Source organism: Bos javanicus, chromosome 19 (genome assembly GCF_032452875.1).
Source record: "Bos javanicus breed banteng chromosome 19, ARS-OSU_banteng_1.0, whole genome shotgun sequence".
In the NCBI taxonomy this organism is placed as follows: Eukaryota; Metazoa; Chordata; class Mammalia; order Artiodactyla; family Bovidae; genus Bos; species Bos javanicus.
The window spans coordinates 35,146,077-35,170,166 of NC_083886.1; the positions used below are offsets into that span (position 1 = coordinate 35,146,077).

Here is a 24,090-nt window from a genome sequence, read left to right on the forward strand (position 1 = left end):
TGCTGGGTCTTCCCTGGTGTGAGAAGATCCCTGCGGAAAGTGGGATCTTAGTTCCCCAACCAGGATTGGACCCACGTACCCTGCGTTGGAAGGCGAATTCTTAACCACTGGACCACCAGGGAAGTCCTCTGTAAATAGTATTTGTCATAGAAGATTGATTTTATGCACTGGCTTTGTGATAATTAACTTGCTGATTTTACCTCACTGGCTTGTTATAATTAATATAACTGGTATAAAAAGCCTGTGAGGGTTCTCTTAAAATTAGGAACATAATGAAAGAAATTCCTTCTGGTAAAACTCAATTTTGTTTCACAAAAATTAAATTTGTTTTATGTGTAAATTAAAGTGGCTCTAACAAATTAATTTAGAAATGCAATGCAAAGTATCAATTTGTCACAACTGGGCATTTGGGCCAATGGAATTTTCTTGTTTATTTCTATATTCTTGTTTTATTTTAACTCTGTTCCTGTGTGGATCATCACATTCCAGAAGATTAAATGATAATACTCTTAAAGCTTCCCTAAGCCTATAAACACTTTAAGGGGTGATGATTCAGAAGGCATCTGCTCTGCTAAATAGCACTCATCCCCTTATGCTTGCCCAATAAATAGACATCTTAACTAGAACATGGGATAAATAGGAATTAGCAGCAGGTTATGGGTGTGGGGGAGACAGGAGGAAGTGCTACAAGCAGATAGTTTTGGAGTCAGAGGGACAGTGACTGAAATACTGCCCCTAACCCTTACTAGCCTTGTGATCCTGGGTGGGTTTCACTGAGCCTCTGAGTTATCATCTGTAAATTGGGGGTAATGATGGTAGCCACCTCACAGGGTCTTTGGTAGGGGAGAAGGAGAAGGATTGGTGAGACTGTGATTATACATCACTTAGACCCTTGAGAGCACATGATAAGCACTTTATAAATAACGACGGGTATTATTAACTGACTGGGATGCTTTCTAGTCCCGGGAATTAAAGTGGCAGAATTTTGGCCTCCAGAGCAGATATCACACTGGAAGGCGCGATAGGACTCAGCGCTCTACGTTGATTCTATGTTGGAGAAAAGAGGAAGGAGATTTAGAGGGACCGGAGCGCTGCCCCCACATCCCTCATGCTCCCCTCCCAGAGATGCTGGAGGCATGCCTTGCACTCCTCGATTTGTACTCCCGAAAGAGGGCGCCGCACTTCTTGTGCTTGGAGTGCAGCCGCCTCGCCCTCAGACTCCTGCTGGAAGTCCCTCACCGCTTACACCGACCAAGCCGGGAACCCAGAGACTCACCCCCGCCCCACTGGGGTGGCCCTGGACGTCAGCCCAACTCCCCTTCCCGGAAAAGGGGGCAGGACCCCGGGTTTCATCCACCACAGACCTTAGAGAGTGGTTCCCCTGCGCCAGGCTGGGGTCAGCGCCCTTCTGATCAGTGGGGGAGCCGCTCGGACCCCTTGAAGACTCCGCGGTCAGACAGAGGTCCATTCCTAGCACCTGTTCAGGTCAGGGAGGACACATTCGGACGCCCGGAGACGGGGCAGCCTCTTGCTCCTGCCCCGACACTGTCCTTACCCAGGAAGAGGCTTGACCTTGGCTCTGAAGCCGACTCTCTAGGTCTGAGGTCCCACACACTTCGCCTCTGGTGAGGCCGTGACCTTGGGCAGGTTATCTCTTTGCGCTTGGTTCTCCCACCAAGACTCCCCAAGGGTCGTCATGTGTCCGGAGGGCTTGGCACCTGCGCACAGTGACCTTTCCATACATGTCCGCTGTCGTTACCGCACATGCTCCTGTGGTTTGGTCGCTCAGTCGTGTCCGACTTTGCGACCCCACGCACTGTATCCCGCCTGGCTCCTCTGTCCATGGGATTCTCCAGGCAAGAATACTGGAGTGGGTTGCCATGCCCTCCTCCAGGGGATTTTACCCACTCAGGGACCAAACTCAAATCTATTAACCTGCTCTGATTATATCGTGACTAGACCCCGGGTTCTAGTCTCAACACCGACACCCTGAATAACTTTGGACCAGTTGCCTCTTCTCTCTGGACCTCCGTTGCTCTGTCCATCACTTGATGGACTTCACTGACTAAAAAACCCATTTATTGATTTGCCACTTTTTTCCAGGCTCCTCCACCGCACACGAGCGAGGCTACAGGGATTCCCAGTCCTGTGGAAGAGGCCCCACGGGTGGGAGGTTCGTCTCTGCTTCTAGCGTCGAGGGAGGTCAGAGGTTCCTAGGAAAATGGCATTTGAAGGAGGCTAGAAGGATGATCCTTGGAGTCCTCCCGGTAAATACTGGAGAGGTTTTTATGTTGCTGTCCTTTCAGAGCTGAGCGTTCTCAGCGATCGCGTCTTATAATAAGCCCAACGCACCTCCTCCACGGCCGAAGACGCGGCGACAGGTGGTGCCTCGAGTCCGCATCCCGGGACCCAGTCCGCATCCCGAGATCCACGCCAGGGTCCGATCCCTAGGAGCGCGGGGTGCGGGCCACACTCGGCTGGGTCAGGGGCTCGCCAGGGGCCACCCTCGCACAGCCCAGAAACAGGAGAGCCGCGGGGTTCACGGCCGGGTGCAGGCAGCGCGCGCGTCGCGCGGGCAGCGCGGGCGCTGGCCCTGGCCCAGCGGCTGGAGGAGGCCCAGCCGCGGGAGGAGGCGAGGAGGCGTGGCGGGGGGCGGGGCCGGCGCGCGGCCTCCCGTGAAGCCCCGCGCGGCGAAGGACCGGAACTCCGGGCGGGCGGCTTGGTAACATGGCGGCAGGAGCTGCCCGCGCGTCTCGAGGAGGCGGCGGGGCCCACACCCGGAAGACGAGTCTCCTTTCGGGCTAGCGCGGCGGCCGCTGCGGACCCGGAAGTCCGGGCCAGTTACTGAATGAGGGGAGCCGGGCCCTCCCCGCGGCAGTCCCCCCGCGCCCTCCGCCCCGACCCGGGCCCCGCCATGTCCTTCTTCCGGCGGAAAGGTAGAGAGGGGCGCGGGGCCGGGCTTGGGGCGGCGGGTGGCGGGCCCTCGGGCAGCCAGGCCTTGGCTTCCGCGCGATCGGACGGCCTGCGCGCCGGGCCGGCGGGCTTGTGGGAAGGAGCTGGGCCTCCTCGCGGGCGAACGCCGGCCGGTCCCGAAGTGTGTACCGGGACCCGCTTGGGGCATGCCTTCTGCAGACACACAGCTTTTCGCGGGGGGTGGGGTGGGGGTGGTGCATTTATACCAGAAAATGGAAATTTCTTCAGTATTACGGAAGTCTCGGACTTTTCAGAATATCGAGGGGTTTGTGTCTAAAAGCAACACGTGAAAAAATTGTTTTCTCAACGAGTGCTCTTTTCCAGTTTCCCCTTTATGGGGGGGAGGGGGGGTTCTGCTGTTCGTAAAATGACATGACATAACTTACGGCTAGAAGTTCCCTAATAAAGAAGAGTCCTTTTGATGACTTAGCAAGTTTACTTGCTGCTGGAATCCTAACTTTATAGACAAACTGCTTATATTGATATTTCTGGTTTTTAGTAGTAGTAGCTGCCCAGTTTTTTGAGTAGAGGCAACTTCGTTTTGAGTCTGGGTAAGGTTATTGGCATTTCGTTACGGGTACGTATCCAGGGTGGACGAATGTGGGTCTTTTGGGATGATAGTGATTCTTGTATCGATTCTTGTTGCTTCAGGGAAAATTTCCCAGACAAATACAGGTTTGGGGAAAACACTAAACTAAATCAGACTTGGGTTTATGTGACAGCTCTGCTACTAACTCTGTCATCTGGAACAGAAAAATGTTGACCCACTTTCCTCTCAGCTGAGAATTCGATGATTCCTAAAGACCCCATTGAACTCTATAAAGAATTCCTTTTAAGTACACACGGAGTTTTAGTAACTGATGCCATGTGATCAGTGAATGAACCCATGATGAATGAATGAAAACCACTCTGAATGAATGAAAGTGGTAAAATGGTACAAGGAAGCTGTGTTGGTAAGGTACTTTGGTATGGTTGATAGCTCTCTAATTTGTTTGACAGTGTTGAAATGGTTGGTTTTTGGTTTTTTTTTTTAGGGTAAGGAGTGTTCTATGTACAATGGTATAATGAGGCAAATTGCAGGTTGCACATAGCCTGTTGTCTATTTATTCAGCAGATACTTTTGAATGTCTGCTCTTTGCCAGGTACTGTGCTAGGCCCTCAGTCTTGAGCACTGCACAAGACAAAAATCCGTATTTCCAAGGAGCTTGTTGTCTGCTGGGGTAGACAATAAACCTCTCCCTCTCTCTGTTTACAAATTGAGTAAAGAGTTATGAAAGAGAGAGGTTGAGAGAAGAGACATATTTCAATTTGATGTTCGTCAAAGGCCTCAGCAGACAACCTTGAAACTTAGAGCTGACGGAACAGCAAGAGGTAATGTATAGAGGCCAGGGAAGAGCATTCCAGGCACAGGGAATAGTGTTCAAAGGCTGGATGGCAAAAGTTTGATGTCCTTCAAGAGAGAAAAGAAGCCCACTGTGACTGCAGTTCAGAGAGGTACACAAGGATCAGATGATTCAGAGCTTTGTAGGTCACGGCAAGGTGTTATTCCAAGTGCAGAGACAATATTTTAAAATTTTAAAGAGGAGTGATTTGATCTCATTTTGCTTTGTAAAGATCATTCTAGATGTTTTTTGGAGACTGGATGTAGCAAGAATAGAAACTGGAAATGGTCCTATTTAGGGCTCCCATCCAGTTTCTAAATACCATTTTTAAATACCACCTATCTGCCGATGACTCCCAGATTTACATCTCCAGCTTGGATTCTCTTTCCTGAATCCGGACTCCATATCCAGCTGTTGGTCCACTTTTTACCTCTACACAATAGATGTCTGGGCTTCCCAGGTGGCTCAGCAGTAAAGAATCCACCTGCAGTGCAGGAGATATGGATTCAATCCCTGGGTCAGGAATATCCCCTGGAGGAGGAAATGGCAGCCTACGCCAGTATTCTTGCCTGGGAAATCTCATGGTCAGGGGAGCCTGGTGGGCTACAGTCCTTGGGGTTGCAAAGAGTCAGACACAACTGAGTGACTAAACAACAATAGATGTCTAAGAGGTCAACTGATAAACAACTTACTGTATCTAAAATTTCACTTTAGATTTAGCCTTCCTTCATCTGTTTTTCAGTATCTGGATAAATTGCATTTCTGGCCTTTTAGTTGCTCAGGCTAAAACTTTAGTACTTTCTTCAACCTCTGTCTCTCCTACTCTATATCTGATCCGTCAGCAAATCTTTTAGGTCATCCCCAGAATATAGCCCAAATCCAGTCACTTCTCACCATCCCTGACCGTGAACACCCTGGCATTTCTGTTTAATTTGGGTGGTTAGTGAAGTCCTCTGAGGGGATGTCATTCAGATCTCAGGTTAAATGTCAAGAGGAAGCCGATTTTATGAAGATCAAGGAAACAGCGTTATTTTGCTTTAGGCTTCAATTTGGTTTCCCTTCCTCCATTTTTGATCCCCCTGGTGTGTTTTCAAACTGCATTATACCACACCTCTGTTCAGATGCCCTCGGTGGTTTCCTGTATATGGCCCTACATAATCTAGGTCCTGTTTCTCCTCTGTGTTCATCTGCTCCCTTTCTCCAGCACCCTTCCATGTATGTTGGCCACCTTGTTGTCATATACATTCCCACTTCAGGGCCTTTGCACTTGTTCCCTCTGACTGGAAACCTCTTCCTACAGATGCAAGCCTATTTTCTTCCCCCTTCTCCTGCAGGGTTTTGATTAATTGACATCTTAGTGAAGGGTTCTCTGACCAGCCTGCTGAAGATTGCAGCCCCCAGCCCCTACAGTCCCTTCCTGTGGCCCTGCTTTTTTTTTCTGTAGCATTTATCACCATCTGCTGACTCATGTGTTTTATTAGGAAGGAAGCTTACTTTTGTTCATGGCCGTACCCTCAAGTCTAGACCAGTGCTTGGGATAAAGTTAGGAATTTAATAAATATCTGTTGAGTAAGTGAATGAAAATAAGAAAAATTCCAGAAGGTAATAAATGCTGTTCAGGGAATTTAAACAATGATATAGGGCAGCTTACCAGATGGCAGTTTGTATTTGGATAGAGAGGGAAGGCTTGTCTGGGAAGATGGTATTTAAACTGAGTCTCAATGAGGAAAGAGCCAGCCTTGCAAAGGTGAAAGGAACTGTATTCTTGCTGGAGGGAACTGGTAGTACAAATGTCCTGAGGTAGGAATGAGCTGGCTTTGTTCAAGGACAGACAGAAGGCTGCAGTTTAAGGACCGAGAGAAGAGGGCAATGGGGTTGTCTTGGAGATAGAGAAAGCATGGCTTGAGTAAGTGACTGGAGTGAGGGAAAACTGGGAAAGCTGTGGAAAACTCAGAGTTTGGGATAGGAAGAATCCAGAGTTCTCCTTCAGTTGTTGTGAGTCCATGTGGATCTGTCAAGGAGGCAGTTGGATGTACTAGTCTGTAGTTCTGGAAAGGCTCAGAACTTGAGTTCTCTATCTGAATTTAAAAGTATTTGGCATAAATAATGATTAAAGACATAGGACTGGGTGAGATTATCTAGGGAAGACATACAATATATGAATTAGTTACGTTGAAAGGCTAAGCTTCCATGACAGAGACACAGAGTACAATGGCTCAAACAAGATAGGCCTTTATTTCTCTCTTGCGTAACAGTCCAGTTCCCTCATCAGGTGGCTTTCCTTCCTGACCATTCAGGGATCATTTTCCTACTATTGTCTTATTCCTCTTTCTCTTAAGGTATATTCCATGTTATAAAGCCAGGTCATAGCCCTTTCTGTTAGCTTTCTGACCCATGATAAGGGAAAAGAGAAGCTTTGGCCAGAAATGGCACATACTGCTCCTGTTCTCATTTAATTGCTGAGAACCTAGTCATGTGGTCCCAGCTAACTTAAGGGCTTTGGGAAATGGAGAGAAGCTAGCCAGCTGTGTGCCAGGCTACAGCCCTCTTGCTAAGAAGGGGAGAATGAGTTCAGTGGGAGGTAGCATTTCCTGCCATACTGTAGACCAGGAGAGAACGCTGGAGTTAATTGAGCTTTTAGAAGTTAAGTTGAGGAGCATGAGCTGTTGGCAAAGGAGACTCAAAAGAAAATGCCAAGTGATACAGGATTGGAGTGTCTTGAAGGCTAAGAGAAGATAGTATTTCAAAAAGTAGGGAGTATTGTATTTAATGACACTTACAAGGTTGAGGTAAATAGAAATAGCTGTTAATTTTGATAACATGGAAGTAATTGATGACTTTTATAAATGTAGTGTCAGTGGAACGGGTTTTGGGGAGAATGTGAAGTGGGGAAAGTAAAAAGAATAACCAAGAAATTTGCAGTTAAGAGGGAAAAACAAGGCCAATAACTGAAAGGGGCCTTTAGGGTAAGGGGTGTTTTTTGTTGTTATTTTTAAAATAAAAGATGCTAAGCTTGTTTGTCGGCTGATAGAAAGAACTCAGTAGAAAGAGAGAAAATGATACAGAAAAGAAATGTTACTTGCAGGAGTGGAGTTCTTGAAAAGACTTAGGAGTTGAGATTAAAGCCTGACTGTATCAAGATTTAATTAGGATATGCTGCTGCTGGAAATGGCAATTGGTACAACCACTTGTTTAAAACCTTCAAACAATGCTATATATTGCTTAACATAAATATGTTAAATAGTAAAAGTGTGGATGGAAACCTTGAACACTCACTTTCTGAAATTGTTTCTCTAGGGAGAAAGGGAATGAGGTCACAGAGGGACTTTAGTTGTACCTGCAATGTTTTATTTCCTTTAAAAAATTTTCTGAAGCAAATATGGTGTAATGTTAAGATTTGTTAAACCTGTCTTGCCTCTGTTTTAAATGCTTCATAATAATTTAAAAAAATACAGGAAGAGTCAGTAGTGCAAAATAAGGTGGTAGAAATAAACGACAATAAATGTAAATAAAGTCTCAATGGCTAAAAATCTAGTAAAAGTCCATTGAAAGGTGGACTAAAAAGTAATGACTTGGGTTGGATAATAATCGAAAATCCAGCTATTTACCAGAAACACAACAAAAACATAAAGACATAGAGAAATTGAAAATAAATGGATTCAAAGAGAAGAAAGCTTGTGAAGTAGTTGAAATACTTTAAAGCATAAAATACTATTAGGGCTAAAAAAAAGTCTGTAAACTATGGTAAAATGAATAGAATACTAGGAAGATAAAATTCTGAACTGGTTTGCACCTAAAATCAGTCTCAAAATGCATAAAGTAAAATAAACAGAATTACTAGGAGAAGTCAACAGGTGTGTAGTTGTAATTGAGTTTTAAGAACATTCTTTTTTGGAAATAAAGAAGAGTAATCACAATAAACAGAAATGAGTGACCTGGACAATAAAGGGATGGTTATCTTCAGATTGGTTTCCTAATCTATACTGTTTAAATGTTAACAGAGCATAGGAAAGTTAAAAGGATGAGAATATAGATCAGGGTTATACAAACAAAAAGAAAACTAACATTGTCTTCACAATAGCACACACATGAAAAAAATGGAAAAGTTTTGTGAGGGAAAGGGAACAAGAGTCATTATTCATAGATAATATGATTCTGTACAGAGAAAGTTTAAGAAAATTTACACATATATCATTAGAATAAGTATTTGAAACTCAGTTGTATCCCTGTAGCCAGTAAAAATAAAAGACCGAAATCTCTATGGAGTTTACAAAATATAAGTGGACCTAAAAGGAGACTCAAATAAGTAGAGGTATACTATGTTCATGAACAGAAAGACTCAGTACCAGAAAGATGTGAACCCTCTCCCAGATTGATCAAGTCAGTGCTTAATGTTTAAAAAGAAATTACCATGAGGGTTTTAGGATCAGGACAAGTTGGTCCTACAATTAATATGGAAGATAGTTTTGAAAAAAGAATATGATAGAGGGCTTGGCTCTGCCAGAGCCTATTACATAGTTAGTAATTACAGCAGTAGGCCCAGAAACAGACCCACATATGTATGGGAATGTAGTATGTAAAGAGTTCCTATTCATTTGGGAAAGATTGGACTAATCAATAAATTGTGTTTATTATCTCGCTGGCCCAAAAAAAAAAGAAAAGAAAAATTAAGACTTCCTCATTATGTACATCAGGGGGTCAGCAAACTTTTTCTGTAAAAAAACACATAGTAAATATTTTAGGCTTTGAGAGCTATTTGGTTGGCCTCACTCTCCTCTATCCTTGTAGCCATAGACTATACAAAAACACTATGAAAAACTGGTGGTGGGCTGGACTTGGCCCTTGGGCTGTAGTTTGCTATCCCTGATAATACAGAAATAAATGCCGGGTGAGTTGGAGCCCAGAATTTGAAAAAGCAAAGTTTGAAATCATATAGAAGAAAATATAGGGGTAAGAAATAAGACTTAGGAAAATTCAATCCACATAATGTAAGTTTGACTACATCAAAATTTAAAGTTTGCATATAATAGAATATACCTCTAAGGTACTTGGTGGTGGAACCAGTTGTTCTTAGAAGTGGTTTGGAGGTGATCGAGAGACACTGTGGAAGATGACTCCCAGAGTTTTGGCCTGAGAAGCTAGTGGGCAGTGGAATCATTTATGAGAGGAGAAAAAGATTGATTTAGGAGCAGGTTTGGGGAAAGATGGTATGTCCCATTTAGGCAGTGGAATTATGGAAGATGGCAGAAAGGTAGTTAACTATGAATTTGAGATCAAAACGTACTCAGACTAGAGAGAGTACTTTGGGAGTTACAGCATGTCTGTGGTATTGAAAGCCTGAAGAATAGCTGAGATCAGCAAGGAAGTACATACATAAGTAGAGTGGAGAGAAGGGGGACCAATCTTGTCCCTGAGAAACTCCCAGCTGGCGGAGGAGAAGTCGGCCAGGGATAAGCTGAGAAGGAGCCCCTGGAAAACAAAGAGTGGGGTTTCACGGAAGCCATGCCAAGTTTCATGTTTCAACAGGGAGATGGAGTCAGTTGGCAGATGCAGCTGAGGCAGCTGCAAACACCAGTCACTCCAGCACGGGGATGGGTACTGAGAGACGTCGCTGGGAATGTACATGTTGAGTTCTGGTGTATGGGGTGGGAGGTGCCTCTGAGACATTCATTTACACACATTACCTTAATCACACAGTCATTCTCCAGGCTTTTAACCAAGGGTAAGTGTTAGTCGCTCAGTCGTGCCCAACTCTTTGCAACTCCATGGACTGCAGCCCACCAGGCTCCTCTGTCTGTGGGATTTTCCGGGCAAGAATGCTGGAGTGGGTTGCCATTTCCTTCTCCAGGGGATCTTCCCGACCCAGGGATCTAACCCAGGTCTCCTGCACTGCAGGCAGATTCTTTACTGACTGAGCTACAAGGGACGCCCTAACCAAGAGTAGAAGAGTGATTTCTCTGGTCCCACAGACCAAAAAAGTTGAAATCCTGCCTGTTGAAATAACTCTTTACTAGCTCATAAGAATGACCAGGTTTTGTAAATCAAAGAAATTGAGACCCCAAGAATTAAAGTAACTGGTCCAGGATCACATGGGAGAGCCCAAATTTGAACCTAGGTGTCCTGACCTCATCTCTCCTTAAGCACTCAGCCTTCTTGATCAAGTGCCATTCAGAGGTCGCTTCTAAGAGAAACTTCCCCTGACAGCTGTCCCGCCCTGCTGCAGGGCAGCTCGTCCTTTTGTGTAGAACTTTGAACACACTCGCCGATTGGAATAGAGCTGGCCTGAGTTTTAGTGGAGGGGGCATTTGGCTGAAGAAGTTGATCATGCTGCCCTCCTCTCTTCCAGTGAAAAGCAAAGAGCAGGAGAAGACCCCAGATGTCAAGTCAGTCAAAGGTGAGTCAGTGCTTCACAGTTATGAGCTCTTTAATCCTGTTGGTGTTCTCCCTTCTTGTTGGTCCTCTCTGCCTTCTTTTATAATTACTCATGATTGTGACTTATTTCCCTGTTAATTGATGTATCTTTCAACACCCAGCATATGCTAGGCTTTTACTGAGCATTCATTGGCTCTCCTGGTGATTCCAGGAAACCAGTGTCCTCCCTGCTAATCACACATTTCAGTGATTCCCTAAAAGCGATTGGTTGACTTTATTTTAAAAAACTAAAAGCAGAAAATACTCTTTACTGAGCAGTCTGACCACTGACTTATAAAGCCTGGTTTTCTGAGGTTTATCTGGGATCTGGATGCTTACTGTTTTCACTTTATTACTTTGAACGAATGGCCCTAACTTAAAATTTATTCAGAGTTCTTTATTGGAATTAATATATTGTCCTTATTTGTAGGTAAGAGCCTGCTTTTTTTTAGACTGTAATCTCAGGTGTAGTTTTGACGAATTTCATTATGTCAATGTACTAAAATTTTGGAATGGGAAAATTGTAATGAAAATTACGTCCATGTCCATGGAATTTTCATAGATGTAATTTATTTACACAAATACTGTAGATTGCTATTCTTTAGATTTTTCTTTTAAATGTTTGCATGTTGTGTGGCTAGCATTGAGTATTAACTCCACATGCTTAATTTGTGAGAGGGACACTGATTATAACAAGAGATTTGTAGATTAGGGAATAAGTAGGGTACCTCACACCGTTATTCTCTGCTTGTTTCTGATAATTTAAAGTCAGGTGGATTCCGTGTTGGTTCAGTGCAATAAACCAAAACCTCTTAAAGACCTTTCATGAGAGTCTTTTGATATTTGTGTGGAATAAGTGGGATGAGTGGAATTTAATTCAGCTGTAGCAATGAATTCATAGGGTTACTTTGACCGTGTGAATTTGATGAGTTCCTCTTTATCCTGAAGTCAACAGGATATTAATATTTCTTTAAAGAAAATATATTTTGTGAATTTTTAAGTGTGCTTTATCTTTAAGCAGCTTGAACTTTGATCAGTTTTTATTAGATGGTGAAATTTTGTTACTCAGTTAAAAAGTAAAATAAGCATACTTTTTTTTGTTTCTTTTCTTTTCTTTTTTTTTTTTTACTTTACAATATTGTATTGGTTTTGCCATACATCAACATGCATCCACCACGGGTATACACGTGTTCCCCATCCTGAACACCCCTCCCACCTCCCTCCCCATACCATCCCTCTGGGTCATCCCAGTGCACCAGCCCCAAGCATCCTGTATCCGGCATCGAACCTGGACTGGCGATTTGTTTCTTATATGATATTATATATGTTTTAATACCATTCTCCCAAATCATCCCCCCCTCCCCCAGAGTCCAAAAGACTGTTCTATATTTTGTTACTCAGTTAAAAAGTAAAAAGTAAAATAAACAGAATTGTGTTACTCAGTTAAAAAATAAAATAAGCAATACTGAAGAGTATTGTTCTAATTCTTTTGATAATCTAAAATTTTATTTTGGAATTTGTCACTTGCCAGCATGCTAGGATTAAGAAATTGAAAAAGGTCCATATTTCGGGATGTTTGCTGCCTTTGGTACACTAGAGGTTCTCAAAAAGAACTTTCTCAAAGAAAGATCTCTCTTCTAAGTTCTACTTTTGGCACAGTATTTTGAGAGTTATATATAAGTAATAGGGAATTTCTTTCCAGTTTTCTGCTGCTTGGTTAATTGACCTTTTCCGTAATAATTTTTTAAAATATAAATTTATTTTAATTGGAGGTTAATTACTTTACAATATTGTTCCATAAGAATTTTTTTGTTGAGTGTATATGCTTACTCAAGAGAGGTGTTACAAAATCTAATTTTTAAAGTTCCTTAAAGCCCTTTTAGGAGACAGTTTTAGACTATCAAATTGTGTTTAATTTTTAACAATTTTTTGAAAAATTATAGCTTCAATATCCGTACATTCCCCACAAAAAAGCACTAAAAATCATGCCTTGCTGGAGGCTGCGGGACCAAGTCACGTTGCAATCAATGCCATTTCTGCCAACATGGACTCCTTTTCAAGTAGCAGGACCGCAACACTTAAGAAACAGCCCAGCCACATGGAGGCCGCTCACTTTGGGGACCTGGGTGAGTGACTCTCAGTTTTTGTTAACTTCTAGGAAAAGGGATTTGAGTATAAAGTGTGAAGTTCCTGCCAGAGGATACTGACCCGTATCATTGGCTGGGGCTTTGAAATAAAATGTTTAAACTGGATTAACAGCTAGTGTAATGGATGGCTCCATATTGTCCTTCTGTAAATATAAAAAGCATGCCCAGTAGAATAATGGGCCATTTCCAGAAGAAGAAATACATTTGGCCACTGAATGTGTGAAAAGGATGCCTCACTGCACTAATACTGAGTGCAGTGCGAATTAAAATAATGAGTTTATGTTCTCCCAACACGTTAGCAAATATTTAAAGCTTGATAATTGGAATGTTAATGTAGATGCAGAGAAATAGCCGCTCCTGTTTACACATAGCAGCTTGGATGAATCTCAAGGGAATTATATTGAGAGACAATATATATTGAGAGACAATATATTTGAGACAGTTCTTGAAATGACAAAATGATGGACATGAAGAACAGGTAGATGAGTGTTGGCCAATGGTTAGGGATGGCAGCTGGTTATAAAAGGCCTCACGAAGGGATCCTTGTGTCACTGGAGCTGTTCTCTGTCTTAATGTTTATACAAGTCTACTCGCATGATAGAAACACGGAGAACTAAATGCACATACAGTGGGTACTGGTGAAACTGGGGAAGTCTGGATAAGACGGATGAATTGTGTCAGTGTCTTAGTGTGATCTTGATACCGCAGAGGAGACTGGGCATGTGTATGTTAGTCGCTCAGTCGTGTCCGACTCTGTGACCCCGCAGACTGCAGCCCGCCAGGCTTCTCTGTCCATGGAATTCTCCAGGCAAGAATACTGGAGTGGGTTGCCATTTCCTTCTCCAAGAGGCTCGAGGTTCCCTGAAGTTCATTAAAGAGGTGTTGACAACAGTGGACTGGTTAACACTGTAGTCAGGACAGTCAGCAGGGGTGGTACATGAAGTGCTTCAGAAGAAACAACAACCGGTGAAGAAAAGCCCTTTTGAAAAGCGGATGAGGCCCTTAGTTAATTTTATAAAAATGAGTCTCTCTGTGTCGTGCTGTGAAAGTTAATATTTTCTTAGTTTTTTCTTTCTTCTAATAATTAGCTTGTGTTTATAGTCATAACCTAAATTTTATTAAATGTGAAGTAAACTTTGTTTTATTAAGTTTGGTTTTATTTTTCAAGATAAAATCCCAGATCTAACTATTCTGTTATAAATGAGGCTAAGAGTTCATAATATCTTTCTAGCTATATCCACAATTTTTCCTCAGGATAAGGTTCTAGAAAGAGTTACTGGATTGAAAATTACCCTGATGGCTAAGGCTTTGCTGTCTGTTACTGAATCCTCCAAAAAGATTTTGTCATTTTACATTTTTCATCATCTGTTTTGCTATGCCTTTGTTAGTTCTTGTTCTTTTTTTTAAACCCATCTTTCAGTTTGATAGCCACAAATGGTATGTATTAATTTGCTTTTCTGAGATTTTTAATGAGATTGAACTTTTAAGATATTTTTATTGGTCTTTTTTTCCTTTGGAACCTGTATCATAAGATTTTTTTCCCTTAAGAATTTACATGATTTGAATTGCCATGAAAAGAGATGAGAGGATTAATCGAGTAACGAAGACCCTTCTAGTAATTTAAATAAGCTTTAGCGGTTGTTATCTGTTACTGAACTGCTAACTCTTTTCTTCTTTTAGGCAGATCTTGTCTGGACTACCAGACTCAGGAGGCCAAATCAAGTCTTTCAAAGACCCTTGAGCAAGTCTTGCATGACACCATGGTCCTCCCTTATTTCATTCAATTTATGGAACTTCGGAGAATGGAGCATTTGGTTAAGTTTTGGTTGGAGGCTGAAAGTTTTCACTCCACAACTTGGTCCCGAATAAGAGCACACAGTCTGAACACGGTGAAGCAGAGCTCATTGGCTGAACCTGTCTCTCCATCTAAAAAGCCCGAAACCACAGCAGCTTTTGTAACCGAGTCTCTTAACAGGAGGTTGGAGGATTCTGGCTCAGCCCAGCTGGAAGGAATTGACTTAAATAATAGAACTAGCAACTCCCAGAACCACTTGCTTTCCCAGGAGAGTGACAGTGCCCATTTGCTCCACCTGGAGACAGCCAGGACAGGAACTCACTGGGGCTCCCTGGAAACCCAGGAGTCCTCCAGGCTCATGGTAGCCAGTAGAAGTAGTCCATCTTCTCCACTGAAGGAATTATCAGGAAAATTAATGAAAAGTAAGTGTGTGGTGTTGTCTCTCTTTATCCTGTTTTTGTTTGTTTTTACAATCTATTTATGGGCTTCCCTGGTGGTCCAGTGGCTAAGATTGCAGAAACCAAATGCAGGGGGCCTGGGTCCGATCCCTGGTTGAGGAGCTAAAGATCTCACATGCCACAATAAGATCTGTTGCAGCCAAATAGATAAAAATAAATATATTTTTTAAAATCTATTTACAAAGTGGAACTTGAATGGGGATTAAAAGGGTTAGAGTAACTTTCTCCCAAATTTGGGAGTTTTAGAATAGGATTGTGTATGAAAAAAGAACAGAAGGGCCGACCCCCTAAGAAAAAAAAATAAGAATTACAAATGAAGAAGGGGCCAAGGTCATCACAGATTTTGAAATCAAATCCTTATCCAGAAAGGCTAATGTCAGCCTCAGTCTTAGTTTTCTTGCTCTTTTACTGAACTTTTCAGGTAAAGTTATTTGTTAATTGACAGCAGGCAGCATTAATCGGGTTCTGTGTCAGGGGCTGTACTTCGATTTCACGGAGTAGTCACAGCAGCCCTGTGAGGTAGGCAGTCACCCCGTTTTACATGTGAGGAAGCCATGGCTTGGGAAGGTCGAGGAGCCTGCCAGGTCATACATCAGGCAGGACCTGCGCTTCAAGTCTTGGAGTCTGGACTGTGGCTCCTCTTTTCCTTTTTCTTCTCTATTAGCTTGAAAGCTACACACTTCATTTTTCAGTTATCTGCAATTCTGATTAGACAGCTTCCAACCCATGCTCATGATCTTCTCTTTTATCTTCTCTTTGTTTTTCAAAGGTCCAAGTCTACATTCCTTTTTTTATTTTTCCTTGTGTGCTTTTTTCTTTTTTTTTTTCCTACTAAGCCTTTATTAAAGCAGTTTTTTTTTTTTTAAGGTTCACAGCAAAATTGAGGGGAAGCTACAGGTGTTTCCTGTACACCCTTTGCCCCCTGAACATGCATCGCCTTCCCCACTATCAACATCCCCACCAGAGGGAAACACTTGTTACAACCAGTGAACTTACCTGGGGGCATCACAATTACCTAAAGTTTACTTTCAGGTTCACGCCTGGTGTTACATGTTCTGTGAATTTGGGAAAGTGTATAACCACTTGTAACCACCATTGTGGTACCAGGCAGAGCATTTTCACTGCCCTAAAAACCTGTGTGCTCTACCAGTTTATCTCTATATACCCACTCATTTCACTCTGGCCACCACTAATCTTTTTCCTGTTTCCATAGTTTTGCATTTTCTGGAATGTCACATAGAATCGTGTAGTATGTAGCTTTTTCAGATTGGTAGTAACATCTTCAGATCTTTTAGTTCATTGATTCTTAAAATGGATCTAAACTGCTATTGAATCAGTCTTTTAAAGTGTTATTTTAATCTAAAAGTTAGCAAATTCTTCCATTTCTAGAAATATTTTTGTTCAGGTTTGCCTGGTCGTTTTTTAGTTTCTTGTTCCTTTATCCCTCTGTCCTACTTTTGACCCCATTTTTTATTTATTTAAATTTATTAAACATGTATTCAGTATCTCATAACCCCAGTGCCTACAGCTTTTGTATATCTGATTCAGGGTTTGTTTCTGCAAGTTCACACTTCTGGTAGGCTGTGGTTTTAGTGGGTTTTGGCTGTGAATAGATATGTCTTTGAATTTTATCTTTGGTAATTCTTCAGGGACTCTAATTAGATTGGGTTCTTTGTGAGTGTTTTTGCATTTGCTTTTGCCAAGCATCCAGGACCCGCTTCATTGCTACCCTGGTACCACTGAAAACTAAGTTTCTATCTTGCGGGGGGACGGGTGGGGGTGTGTGTCTACGTTTCTGTCTTGGGGTCGGGTGTGTTCCTGCCCTCTTAGGGCTGTGTGTGTGTGTGTCTGCCCTCTTAGGGCTGTGTGTGTGTATGTGTGTGTGTGTGTGTCTGCCCTCTTAGGGCTGTGTGTGTGTGTGTGTGTGTGTCTCTTCCCTCTTAGGGCTGTGTGTGTGTGTGTCTGCCCTCTTAGGGCTGTGTGTGTGTGTGTGTGTGTGTGTGTCTCTTCCTTCTTAGGGCTGTGTGTGTGTGTGTGTGTGTGTCTGCCCTCTTAGGGCCTCCTGCCCTCTTAACGGCCGTGTGTGTGTGTGTGTGTGCGCGCGCACACACACGCGCACGCCCTCTTAGGGCCTTTTGTGTGTGTATTTGGTTTCTTCAGGCCCTGCCTCTTAGGGCCTTCCGTGTGTGTGTGTCTGTGTGTGTGTGTGTTTCAGGCCCTGCCCTCTTAGGGCCTTGTGTCTGTGTGTGTCGCTCAGTCTTGTCCAGCTCTTTGAGACACCATGGACTGTACACTCTTAGGGCCTTCTGCCTGGTTTGGGTCTAATTTCTACCCTGTTTGGGTCCCGGGCAGCTGCCCTTGAAAGTGCAAGCCTCGTGTCTCATGGGGGTGGAGGGCTTTCTCGGGTAAATGTCCTCTCTCTCTTGTGCTTTTGCCCATCTTGATTTGGACTGGCTCCTACAGTCCACAGTTACTTATCTGCAGTCGAGAAATCCAGAAAGCTTTGCCTATCACAAGTTATTTTTGAAATGAACAGAAGTTGACCTGAAGGGGTGTAAGCTTTTCATAGCTTATAGTTGATATGAATAGCATCATGAACAGCATCATGAACATGGTTGTCTCACATGCTGCTGGGGAATTAAAGTGGTGTAGCTTTGTAGTGAGTCTTAAAATTGGGTAGTTTGAGTCCTCCAAGTTTGTTCTTTTTCAAAGTTGTTTTTTCTGTTCTAGGTTCTTGTATGTTTTATATAAATTTTAGAATAAGCTTGTCTATGTCTACAAGAAACCCTGCTGAGATTTTAATTAATTAATTGGAGGATAATTACAATATTGTGGTTTTGGCCATACATCAACATGAATCAGCCATGGGTGCACATAATGTTCCCCTGTCCTGAACCCCCCTCCCACCCCGCTCCCCACCCCATCCCTCTGGGTTGTCCCAGAGCACCGGCTTTGAGTGCTCTGCTTCATGTATCAAACTTGCAATGGTCATCTATTTTACATATGGTGATATACATGTTTAAATGCTATTCTCTCATAGCATCCCACCCTCGCCTTCTCCCACATAGTCCAAAAGTCTGTTCCTACATCTGTGTCTCTTTTGCTGCCTCACATATAGGATCATCATTAGCATCTTTCAAATTCCATATATATGCATTAATATACTGTATTGGTGTTTCTCTTTCACTCACAATGCGGTAAGATTTGATGTCAGCTACAGGGAAAAAACTATAAAAAACACAAACATATGGAGGCTAAACAGCACGCTTCTGAATAACCAGCAGATCACAGAAGAAATCAAACAGGAAATCAAAATATGCATAGAAACAAATGAAAATGAAAACACAACAACCCAAAACCTATGGGATTCAGTAAAAGCAGTGCTAAGAGGGAGGTTCATAGCAATAGAAGCCTACCTCAAGAAACAAGAGAAACATCAAATAAACTACTTTACTTTACACCTGCTGAGATTTTTATTGGAATTGCATTCAACCTATGGGTCCGTTGGGAGAAGGCAATGGCACCCCACTCTAGTACTGTTGCCCGGAAAATCCCATGGGTGGAGGAGCCTGGTAGGCTGCAGTCCATGGGGTCGCTAAGAGTCGGACATGACTGAGCGACTTCACTTTCACTTTCCACTTTCATGCATTGGAGAAGGAAATGGCAACCCACTCCAGTGTTCTTGCCTGGAGAATCCCAGGGACAGGGGAGCCTGGTGGGCTGCCATCTATGGGGTCGCACAGAGTCGGACACGACTGAAGTAGTAGTAGTCATCGTAGTCCGTTTGGAGAGAATTTACATTTTTAACTGTATTGAGTCTTAAACGCCGTAGATTGAATCTGCTCCATTTACCTACCTCTTTGATTGCTCTCTTTTGCATTGTATGGTTTTCAATGTACAGATCCTTAATGTTTTGTTATTCCCTCTTTTCTGGTACTATTACAAATAGTATGTTTAGAAAGTTTTTGTTTCTATAGTTTTTTTATTGCTAGTATATAGAAATATGATTGACTTTTATATGTTGACCTTCTGTTTTGTGGCCTTAATTTACTCACTTGTTATTTTTTAGAGCTTTTGTGTAGATTGCCTGAGATTCTTGTCTTCTCCCTGATCTTAGAAAGCACTCAGGCTTTCATCATAAAGTGTGAGGTTAGCTATGGGATTTTGTAAATGCCCTTTATCAGGTTGATAAAGCGCCCTTCTCTTAAAAGTTTACTGAGAGTTGTTTAAAAGATTACAGATAATTGTTTAAATCATGAATGGTGTTGAATTTTCTCAAATGTTTTTTCTGTCATTTAATATGACCATGTGGTTTTCCTTCTTTTGTCTGAGGGATTATATCGATTTAAAAAAAAAAATACTGAATAAGCGTGCATTCCCAGAGTAAGCCTCATTTGCTTGTGGTGTATTAGTCTGTTTATGCTGCTGGACTTGATTTTCTAATATTTTGTCGAGCATTTTTGCACCTGTATTTATGATGGATATTGGTCTATAGTCTTCTTACACTGCTTTTGTCCAGTTTTGTTATTAGTAATTCTGGCCATGTAAAATGAGTTGTCATTTCATGGAAAACAGCTGGCAGTGTTGTTGCCCAGTGATAAAATGTAAGTTTTCAAGTGAAACTTCGAATTTGGAAAACTTCCGTTCACTACCACATGCTTTGAGAGGTTTAAAGAGTGTTCTGAAAAGATCATTGGTGATATTAATGATGTGATTTCTTTTTTTATACTATATGATGCAATTTATCAACATTTGTAAGATCTTCATAAGTTAGTGAACCAACATTTTTTTAAATATTTGAAAATATATGAGACTATAAAAGCACTCATTAGTTAAAAAAAAACTTGTTAAACATGGTACATAGACCAGTAGATTCTAATGTAACAGATTATAACCAGTTTATTAATTTGGTTTCTGATTCTACATTCTGATTAACTTTTAAGAAACTACCACTTTTCAAGTTTTGGATATAGTATCAAAGAAGAATGCTTCCCAGGTGGTGCAGTGGTAAAGAATCTGCCTGCCAATACAGGAGACATGGGTTCAATCCCTGAGTCCAGAAGATCCCTCTGAAGGAGGAAATGGCAACCCACCCAGTATTCTTGCCTGGAAAATCCCATGGACAGAAGAGCCTGGTGGGCCACAGTCCTTGGGGTTATGACTGAGTACGCAAAAGGAGGATCAAAGAAGAATATAACCACAGTTATTTCAGAAAGCTATTAAAATACTCCTTTTCACAGCTCTGAGGCCAGATATTCTTGATATAAAGAAAACCATTTATCTGTTCAGAGCAAAGCAATGTCTGTCCAAAATTAAGCAGTTCTCCCGTCTCATTGGATTGTAACCTAGTGTTCATTCTCACACTACCTGGAATTAGTACTGACCCTGCAGGTTAAAGGCTCAGTTGCACAGCAGTGTCCCCCACTTCAGATGCCGGTCATGGGTTGCAGGTCAGATTCCCACTACCTCTTCCTCTTTCGGTAATTTGCTGTCAAGGCTCAAAGAACTTAGGGAAACACGTTATATATGTTTAGTGATGTAAAAGGATATTATAAAGGAGGGAAATGAGCTTCCAGATGAAGAGGTCCACGGGGTGAAGTCCAGAAGGATCCCAAGTGCAGGAGCTTCTGTCTCTGTGGGGTTGGGGCGATCTCCCCTCTGGCACATGGACACATTCATGAACCCAGAAGCTCTCTGAGCTGCTTCATTTAGGGTTTTATGGTGTCATCACGTAGGCACGATTGATTAAATCATTAGCTGTTGGTGATTGGCTTGATGGTCCACAACCCCCTCCACCCTCCCTGGAGGTTGGAGAGTGGGGCTGGAGTTCTGGTTCCTTCTCTGGCAACCAGCTCCCTCTGCACAAGTCACTTGGTGTCCATAAACTTTTCCTGTGCTTGAAAGAGCTTTATTATGATTAACAAATGATGCTCCTCTGGCCCTACTGTAACTCAGGAAGCTGCAAGGGTTTTAGGAACTCTGTGCCAGGAACCAGGACAGAAACTGTACATACACACATGTATACACGTAGGCTTCCCTTGTGGCTTGGATGGTAAAGCATCTGCCTGCAATGCAGGAGACCTGGATTGGGATGATCCCCTGGAGAAAGAAGTAGCAACCTACTCCACTATTCTTGCCTGTAGAATCCCGTGGACAGAGGAGCCTGGCAGGCTACAGTCCATAGGGTCATAACTGCACAACTAACACAACAACATACACACACACACACACACACACACACACACTGTGTATATATATACACACATACACACATACACTAATATATATAATATACATACATTTCTTATCCTGATAGCACTATATATATTTGACCCAAATAAAAAAGCACAACAGATTGAATCCCAAAGCAGATGTAAGAATCTTAACAGTTTTCTATCAAGAAAAATAGAGTTGCAAAAATGTAAAATGGCATCCTCTTATTTTTTCAGTTTGGAAAATAGTTATTTTTAAAAAATGGTGTTTATGTTAACTTTTAACAGATTTAATATTGTTCATTTAAACTGGATAATTTTTCATCTTAATTTTCAATACCTTACTATCTATAGGTAAAACTCAGATAAATGGAAGCTCAGTAATTTTTAAGATTTCAAAGTCCCAAGACAGAAAGTTTGAGATTCACTATTTTAACCTTCCAGGGTTGTTGAAGGTCAGATGAATGTATTCGTGAATGTGAAATTTGGTAAAATATTTTCAACATGGATTTGTAAATAACTTGAGCCCTCGCTGTGTAAATCCTTCAGGTTCCAACTTTGGAGAGGAGATACGGAAAGAGGGTGTGTGAGAATAAGTGTTTGCTGTTTCTTGTGAGCTTGTTAGCTGTGGGGAGGGCAGGGGGCTTCCTCATAACTCCTCTGCTCCACCAACCAAAGGGTGTAAAAGCAACTTTGTGATAGAGGCTTGTTTTGTCCTAAGTTTATTTATAAATATATTTATTTGTAATAAACTATCTCTGTATTTGTGTGTGTGCTTGGGTCCACAGCAAAGCCCTGCTGTTGGTGAATATGTTCTGTTACTGGTGCAAGTTGCTTTTTGGTTTTGAAATTGTCCTTGTCTTCCCTTGCAGGTATAGAGCAAGATGCAGTGAATACTTTTACCAAATACATATCTCCAGATGCTGCTAAACCGATACCAATTACAGAAGCAATGAGAAATGACATCATAGGTAAGCAGTGCTTGAAGCTATGGCCAAAAAAAAGAAAGCCTCTTTTTGGTTATTAAGAGAATTCTTCATGAATATGAAATTCAGCATCTCCCTTCCGTGTCTTGTTTTCAGTGTACTTTATTATATCTGACTGTTGCTCACTTAAAAAGTTTCCCTCTTATTCATTATTATTAGTTTTTGACTTGAAAAATAGTAGCACATGTTTACTTGAGTACTTACTGTGTCCCAGACAATATTCTAAGCACTTCCCCTGGACAAACTCATATAATCTTCTAAAGAACGTTTTAGCATAAATACAGTTATTATTTTATAAGTGAGGAACCACAGAGAAGGTAACAGCTCCCAGTGCACACCTGCTGTCTATAACATTTGCCCTCGATAAGGCTCAGACATGGCGAGTTAGGCTTTGAAACCAGACCCTACCTGGTAGGCTATTTGGCAGTGGTTTTCATGCTGCAGATTAGGACCAGTCTCCTCTTAGGTCTTCGCCACCATCCCCACCTCCCTTGCAAAAAAAGACTAGAAAAATCAAAGTGCTTCACAGTAGTAAGGGCAAACAAACAGCACTTCTGAAAATTGTTTCTTTTTTCCATCATGCATAGGTATATAAATTTTTCTGTCGTAATTTTTTAAATGTTTTGAAAGCTTTTACTATGTTGTATCAGAAAGACCTCGTATGCCTATAGTCACAGATAGAAGTGGTTCATTATACATTGAATAGATATTTATTATCAGAAAACGAAGATCATGGCATGTGGTCCCATCACTTCATGGGAAATAGATGGGGAAAGAGTGGAAACAGTGTCAGGCCTGGCGTGCTGTGATTCACGGGGTTGCAAATAATATTTTTGGGCTCCAAAATCACTGCAGATGGTGACTGCAGCCATGAAATTAAAAGTTGCTTACTCCTTGGAAGAAAAGTTATGACCAACCTAGATAGCATATTCAAAAGCAGAGATATTACTTTGCCAACAAAGGTCCGTCTAGTCAAGGCTATGGTTTTTCCAGTGGTCATGTATGGATGTGAGAGTTGGACTGTGAAGAAAGCTGAGCGCCGAAGTGCTTTTAAACTGTGGTGTTGGAGAAGACTCTTGAGAGTCCCTTGGACTGCAGGGAGATCCAACCAGTCCATTCTGAAGATCAGCCCTGGGATTTCTTTGGAAGGAATGATGATGAAGCTGAAACTTCAATACTTTGGCCACCTCCTGCGAAGAGTTGACTCATTGGAAAAGACTCTGATGTTGGGAGGGATTGGGGGCAGGAGGAGAAGGGGACGACAGAGGATAAGATGGCTGGATGGCATCACTGACTCAATGGACGTGAGTCTGAGTGAACTCAGGGAGTTGGTGATGGACAGGGAGGCCTGGCATGCTGCGATACATAGGGTCGCAAAGAGTTGGACAAGACTGAGCGTTTGAACTGAACTAAACTGATATTCCTATTAAGTCCCATTACTCAGTTTTGAGTTTTTGATTGCAAAAATTAAGTGTTTTGATTTATGAAGTATAGCCTGTTATTCCTCTCCAAGCAGGTTCTTCCCAGCGTGGGGCTCTCTGGGTCTTTACTCATTATTTGGGAATAGCAGATCCCCTCCCGGTCTCAGCTAAGCTGCTTCTGTCAGTCGCCCCACTCCCAGTGCATTCCTTCTGTCTGTGTCAGGCTAACAGGTGCTGTCCATGTGTTTCCCTTTTCCTCTCCCACACAGACGCCTGTAACACACGGGCCTTGTGGCTGTTGGTGG

General features: G+C 42.3%; 1 protein-coding gene across 9 annotated transcripts in view; it reads left to right on the top strand.

Annotated features, from left to right (window-relative positions):
* Positions 1-2,678: 2,678 nt before the first annotated feature.
* Positions 2,679-24,090, top strand: part of AKAP10 (A-kinase anchoring protein 10) — a 46,388-nt gene continuing 24,976 nt past the window's right edge. For 3 of the 9 annotated variants that reach the window (XR_009731143.1, XR_009731142.1, XM_061389803.1), the window contains exons 1-5: positions 2,680-2,936; positions 10,702-10,749; positions 12,710-12,892; positions 14,594-15,130; positions 22,251-22,349. Coding sequence is in view for 6 of the 9 variants with exons in the window: in XM_061389803.1 (XP_061245787.1) it covers positions 2,849-2,936; positions 10,702-10,749; positions 12,710-12,892; positions 14,594-15,130; positions 22,251-22,349 (955 nt within the window). In the remaining 3 variants the exon portion in view is untranslated. Of the gene's footprint in view, positions 2,937-10,701; positions 10,750-12,709; positions 12,893-14,593; positions 15,131-22,250; positions 22,350-24,090 lie in introns of those variants that run through there. The other 6 variants (XR_009731141.1, XM_061389799.1, XM_061389800.1 and 3 more) reach the window with 5 other exon arrangements.